The sequence below is a fragment of the Morone saxatilis genome, unplaced genomic scaffold (genome assembly GCF_004916995.1).
Source record: "Morone saxatilis isolate NCDOM2014 unplaced genomic scaffold, NCSU_SB_2.0 Contig24, whole genome shotgun sequence".
NCBI lineage: Eukaryota > Metazoa > Chordata > Actinopteri > Moronidae > Morone > Morone saxatilis.
In genome coordinates this window covers 25,983,660-25,990,594 of record NW_023339807.1, presented here as the reverse complement: position 1 = coordinate 25,990,594, position 6,935 = coordinate 25,983,660, and the positions used below count along the sequence as shown (strand labels likewise).

The following is a 6,935-nucleotide window of genomic DNA, read 5'->3' as shown; positions in this document are numbered from 1 at the left end:
TGTAACTGTAACTGTAACTGTACAGTATCAGTATCAGTAACAGTAAGTTACTGTAACTGTAACTGTAAAGTATCAGTATCGTAAGTTACAGTTACTGTAACTGTAAAGTATCAGTATCGTAAGTTACAGTTACTGTAACTGTAACTGTAAAGTATCAGTATCGTAAGTTACAGTTACTGTAACTGTACAGTATCAGTATCAGTAAGTTACAGTTACTGTAACTGTATCTGTAACTGTACAGTACAGTTCAGCATTAAACTGTTTCCATGGTTTCTCGGTCTCTGAACACCTCGGCCCTCCACAGTGAGCCTCTCACAATCCCTCACCAACGTCCACAGATTGTGGGCGGAGCATTATTGAGTTAACCACCAAGAGTAAATCACCATGACAACAAACCAAAACGACCTGACGTCAGAGATTTCCTGCTGAAGGTACCTCACTGCATAGTACAGCCCTGTGTGTGTGTGTGTGTGAGTGTGTGTGTGTGTGTGTGTGCGTTACCTGGTAGTAATTAGGCCAGAAGGTGGACACAGCTAGCTCCACCTCTTTCCAGATGTGGTAGGCGGGGCCTGATGAGTTAAAGACTGGAACTCCCAGCGGACTGTTGTTCTCTGTAGGAAACAAGAACACTGTGAACACACCTGACAGTCCCGCCCACAAACACACCTTCAGCCCCGCCCACACACACACACACCTGACAGCCCCGCCCACACATCTGACAGCACTGCCCACAAACACCTGACAGCCCCGCCCACACACACCTGACAACGCGCATTTTGTCTTAGTGTCACCATAATTTGTCTTTTTTATTTCATCAAAGCAACATAACAATAAACAGAACTTATATTAAACAGAAAAACTCGCTAATGAGGTTGAAAAATAGTTAGCCCTTCCGCTCTTTAGCCAAACACCTGTTCACCTCATCAGGTGACTTCTATATGTAGAGTCAACACCCCCTGACGTCATCATGACGTCATCATTACATCATTACATCATTACCTCATCATCATCATCTCAGCAATACCACTTCAACATGATTAACAGTACTTAATTATGATCAGCATAATTTGATATATATGGCAGTGTGATTATAAGTTGCTCACATGAGTATTATATGGTATATGTGCAACACAGATAAGTGTTATGGCTTCAACACTGTGTAATATTGTAGTATTTTGTGTAGTATTCTGTGTAATATTGTAGTATTCTGTGTAATATTGTAGTATTCTGTGTAGTATTTAATTCAATTCAATTCAATTTCAATTTCAATTTCAAATTCAATTTTATTTGTATAGGCGCCAATTCATAATTATGATCTCAGGGACACTTTTTGAAATAGAGTCAGGTTAACCGAGACTCCTTTTTAACATATTTACAGAGACCCAACAGTACCACATGACAAGACCTTGGAGACAGCGGCAAGGAAAAACTGCCTTTTAGACAGGCAGAAACCTAGGACAGACCCTAGGTTTCGGCTCTAGGTGGGTGGTCATCTGCCTTGACCAGTAGTATTATTGTGTATTGTGTAGTATTCTGTTTAGTATTGTAGTATTCTGTTTAGTATTGTAGTATTCTGTGTAGTATTGTAGTATTCTGTGTAACATTGTAGTATTCTGTGTAGTATTTGTACCTTTGACATAAATGTTGAGCGTGGCGGGCGTGGCGCCCTCGCGGCCTCCCGCCTGGTAGAACTGGAAGTTGACGCAGTGCGTGTCGTTCTCTTTGAGGGGCGGCAGCAGCAGTTGAGCACGCTGACCGCTGTAACGACCCGATGTGTTCACAAACAGGAAGGAGGAACCTGCAGACAGGAAGTGACACCTCATTAACAAAAGGCTTCAAAATAGTCTTCAGATTCCAGAATCTTCACAATAAAAGTATGAGGTCATAAAGTCTGCAGAAAGACAAACAAACAAACAAAAGGAAATTAATTAAATTTGAATCATGTTGGAATCGTCAGCTGTTTTATCTCCAGACTTCTTCCCCGAATATCCAAAAATATTATACTGTGTGTGTGTGTGTGTGTGTGTGAGCTGTCAATCATTCTAGTTTCTCTGGATTTACTTTCCTTTATGTCTCAGTTTCTGTGAAACTTTCTATGAAATTCAAATTACTCGTCTTTTTTTACAGTGTGTGTGGGTTGAAGGGCGTAGCCATGGCAACAGCAAGAGAGCAGTAACAGTGAAATATACCTTCAGTGGTTGTACAGCTGTCAGTCAGACTGTTCAAACAGTGAAAGTACTGTGAGAACAACAAGGTAACAACAAACAACAACAAATTAAAGCTGCGAGCAGCGAGGAACGGGCCCTCGCCTGCACGCGTCGCCTGCACAAATCGGGCGTGCTGGGGTCGTGTCATGTGTAGACCACGCTGTGAAAACTGAATGTAAATCAGATGATGAACACCATAGAAGGCTTACTTCCTGTTCCCAATAGGGGGCGCTATGAGTCAGACTGAATATTATGAGGTCTGAGCTGTGGTCAGACCCGTGTAATGTACAAGTTATGGCAACTTCCTGTTTCATGGCGAAATTTACAACTTTTAATCCTGAAGGTCTTTAGATAGTAGTAGTATTTTCCCATGATGCTTCGAGGCGCTGCACAAAATGTGGCCACTAGGTGGCGCCTGTGTTGCAACATCATGGAAAACACTACAATAAAAAATTGATCTGGTCTCAACCTGCCGTCTGGATTGTGCTGCAGGTTTGGCTCGTGTCGGGGGTCCGGGACCCTGTTAACACCTGGATGCAGGTCTATATGTCACATATGACGCTTCATTCCGTCACCTCATCGTCTGACATCGCTGTTTCTGTCGGAGACGTTCACATTCACTGCGTCAGTTGTCTTTAAATGCAGACAGTTGCAGGGAACTTGAGCAGCTCCTCCTGTGAAACATTAAACTGTGACAGTGAAGAGGATTCAGCTTCAGTAATGTCTGCTGGTCCCTTTTTCTCCAACACAAACTGTAAAACCACTGATTTCCTCCCCAGAGATCAATTTCATCTGAGAGGAGACTTTTATTTGATTTTATTTCCAGGTTCACAGAGAGTGTGTGTGTGTGTGTGTGTGTCAGCAGATCAATGGTCCTTGAGGAGAATCGATTAGAAAAACAAGAGTTTTAATCATCCCAGAGAGAAGAGGAGGAGGAGGACGACGAAGAAGAGATAAATGAGAGTAAACGAGGAGGAGAGGATGGGCGAGCGAGGACAATACAGACTGATGAGGAGAGAGAGAGAACAATAAACACTGATGAGTTCATGCACAGTACGTAAATATGTGTCACTAATGAACATTTGTGTCTAACGATCAGCGAACTGATATCAACCTGCAGCACATTAAATGATCAGTTCTGGTATGGATGAAACTTTTACACCTATAGAGTCTAAAATGTTCCCATTAATCAATATTAAATCAATAAGTTATAATCATTAAACAGTGTATAAACTCTAGAGCTATGTTCTATATGGAGTTGATCAATAATCAATAATCAGAAGCTGTCATGTACATTGACTGTTTATCCATGCCACTGTTAGATCTTTGGTGGCTCTTTAACTCTAGATTTTGAACCGCGGATGAAGGAGTTTTTAGTCCATCGGAACGTCTGGGTCGTTAAGGTTATCAGAGAAACAAGCCTGAGCTAATGTTTAGCGAGCAGCTCGGCTCGCAGCCCCTTCGTGACGTCCTTTGTCTGTCCACAAATTAAATAAAAATATGAGATAAAAAGTCATCAAATGAATGTTTTGGTGTCAGTCCTGTTAAATCAGGAGTTTTCTTTATGAAGTCTGGAATGAACCCTGAGAACTCTTCAGTAGAGGTTGTATGAATTATGACTGTAATGAATGAATGTAAAAGGACAAAGATTATTTAAAGGAAAACAAGTCGTTGCTTTAATAAACTACTTGTTTCCTGCTATGTTATGATCTGATCATTTATTGATCGATTTATTAGTTCTAATCAGTCATTTGTTGGTGTTTGTCCTCGTCTGCGTCTCTCTCGCTCTCTCTGTGATTAGACTCTGTTCCAGGTCATGTTTCCGTGGATTGTCCTGACTGGTTTGGTCATGTTCACTGTGTATGTGTGAAAATACGTGTGTGTGTGTGTGTGTACCAGCTGTTTCCGTAGCAACCGAGGAATGTTCTTGAACAAACAGCCGGAGAGGTCGAGCTGCAGTGAACAGTTTACAGATTATAAGTGTGTACAGTCAGAGACAACCCTGAAATACAACTGCAGCATCGTCCTGTTTCTATCGGCTCTTAAACTCTTATGAGAGACTCTCAACAGCCTGCTTGGTGTCAGTGTTCCATTTCCAGACTTCATAAAGAAAACCTGATTTTACCAAATCAAAAATTTACCATTTTTTTCCAACCCGCGGGTCCCGCATTTATTTAATAATTTGATAACTATGTCTTATTTGGTCTGACAAATGTGGCTTGAAAACAGCCCTTTCGAAGTGCACTGGAAACAGGCAACAACAAATAAAATTTGATAAAAATAAATATATAACGTATAAAAAAAACAAAAATACAATCTAAAAAAATAAAATTAGGCTTGCATTTGTTGTAGGTATTATTATACACATATATATATATTACAATAAAAGAATAAAAGAACATATTCAACCACATAGGCCCTAAAATGAGGGCGTCCCACCTACAGGCTATCATCCTGTTTTCTAAAGGTTCTTATAGCACCCATATAGAATTATAAGACTGTACCGGACTTATGGCTATTTTCATGAAAGCATTGCATGTTAACGCTTTTTGTGACGTCAGGTTCGCAGGTGGATTTACCAAACAGTGTTGTTTTAGAAGTAGCTGTATTGGACATATTTTAATCCTTAATGACCCGCCCCGCCAATAAAGTAAACATTTCTTGACCCGACGAGACCCGCGGGTTACGGCATACCATAACAGCACGATAATGTTAATGTTAAATGAAACGGTTTACTACTTTGCATAATATGTATAATAAATAAATGTCAATTTTTCTTAAAAAGGAAACAAATTGGTTGTTATTATTAAGTGATCTGTCTTGTTTTCTATTGTATATTTAAATAATTGGGCTTAATTAAGCAAAAGTATGTTATATCCGATTACTCGATTAAGTCGATAGAATATTCGATAGAATACTGGCGATACAAAAATATTGCAATAGCGCAGCCCTACAGATGTTTACTGTGCTTTAATGCAAATGAACGGATCAAAAGGATGCAACAAAATGAACAAAAGGAAGCTTTTAAAAAATTGCTTGTTTTCTGAATGAGACGTTTTGTTGATACAGGGCGATGCAACTTAGTTCAGCAGTAAAAGTTAAAAACAAACCAAGCGTACAGACACATATTTTCAGCAATAATCAAACTATTAATAATGACTTTTGAAATTGGTCTAAACCAAAGGGATGGCGGAGTCCTAGGGCTGATATTTGTGTTTCAGTAGAAATCTGAATTTGAATCATTTAGAGGCTGAACTCTTGAAATTGCCAACTTTCCCAATAATTGCATAAAAACCTGAATTGAAATTGCATAATTTGAATTTGGTATTGTTTAACTGCAATCTGAATAGGGCATAATTTTGAATTTGAGATTTATTAGTTTGAAACTGAATTTGAGCTCACTAAAACAATTCATTTTTTATGTTACTTTCAATTCAGATCTCTAAATCAAATTCAGATCTCTAAATTCAAATTCAGGTCGCTCAATTCAATCAGATCGCTCATTCAAATTCAGATCCTAAATTCAACATTCAGATCTCTAATTCAAATTCAGGCGCTCAATTCAGATCGGTTTGTCCATACTCCCCAATTTCAAACCCACAAAATACAACCTTTTAAGGTCACAGATGGGTTCAAATCGTTAAGGAAGAAGGCAATCCGAGTGCAGAGTAAGCTGCAATGCTTTTCCAACAGCCAGCAGAGGGGCGACTTCACTGGCTAAAGAAAGCCCCAGTTGCCATCAGAAATAAATGGCAAAATAAGTTCCACTTACTGTTACCTCATTAAAACATTTTTCTTATGAGTTTTTTGATCTAATTCGGTCAGTTTTCCCAAGTCTTTCAACACAGCAATGATGGTCAAATTTAAAAGGTGTAACTTCCGATCCCTAATTTCAGAGGAAAATGACACGATAAAGCAGATTTATGGCTTTAGGACGGGCTGCTGATTGAGTTGTGGCAGACCTGTCAACAAAGCTACAGTGACTCTATCTACTGCACTGGTACATTGAGCCCGACATAGAAAACTATTAGGAGTCGGCTGTTAATATTTTCCAGTAGGTACATTTTTGTTATTTAGCTAAAAATAGCGTCTGATTGCAGGCAGGGGGGTTAGGCTCAAACCCAGTGCATCCAGCAGCTTTCACAGTGGCCATTTCTGGTTTTGGCAGGTTGAGATGCACCAAGATTTTCCTGAGATGCCACGGCATCTTTTCACCAAATTTATGATGGTATTCAGTGGCAATCGAGGCACCTGCCACTGTTTTGTGTGGTTGCCCAACCGTCACCCGTAAGATGCCATGGCACAATTTGCCGATTTATGGAGTATAACGGTGGCAAACAAGGGGCGTGTCGCGAAATCTACCCCACTACTCATATAGGCCTACTGACAAACCATATACAACCAGAAGCAGTCGCTGCTAGAGAAAAGATCGCGACTGCAGATGGCAGCTGTTTTGTAAAAATCTGCTACTGAGATACAGACATTATATAAATGTTACACACTGCAATATTAGAACTTGGTAGCATGAATGCTTGATTTTTACTGCACAAATGTGGGAGAAATTCAACAAATAAAAGTCACATATTTGTACAATAACAGAGTTAAGCTAACGTTGGGCGTTCAACGCGACCCATCAACACCATGGCTCATTTGAATATTCAAATGAGCCATGGTGTGATTGGCCACCTGCTTAACCTTACGTTTGATCTGTCTCTGAGATTTGATAGG

The 6,935-nt window shown here is 39.8% G+C and overlaps 2 protein-coding genes across 2 annotated transcripts in view; both read right to left on the bottom strand.

Annotated features, from left to right (window-relative positions):
* LOC118336472 overlaps window positions 1–6,935 on the bottom strand; it is a 744,338-nt gene that overhangs the window by 667,585 nt on the left and 69,818 nt on the right. The window lies entirely within an intron of this gene.
* Window positions 1–6,935, bottom strand: part of LOC118336541 — a 9,959-nt gene that overhangs the window by 1,237 nt on the left and 1,787 nt on the right. Inside the window, exons 4-5 of the mRNA XM_035673210.1 lie at window positions 1,631–1,798; window positions 502–611 (exon numbers count right to left, since the gene is read on the bottom strand). Coding sequence (XP_035529103.1) covers window positions 502–611; window positions 1,631–1,798 — 278 coding nt within the window. The remainder of the gene's footprint in view (window positions 1–501; window positions 612–1,630; window positions 1,799–6,935) is intronic.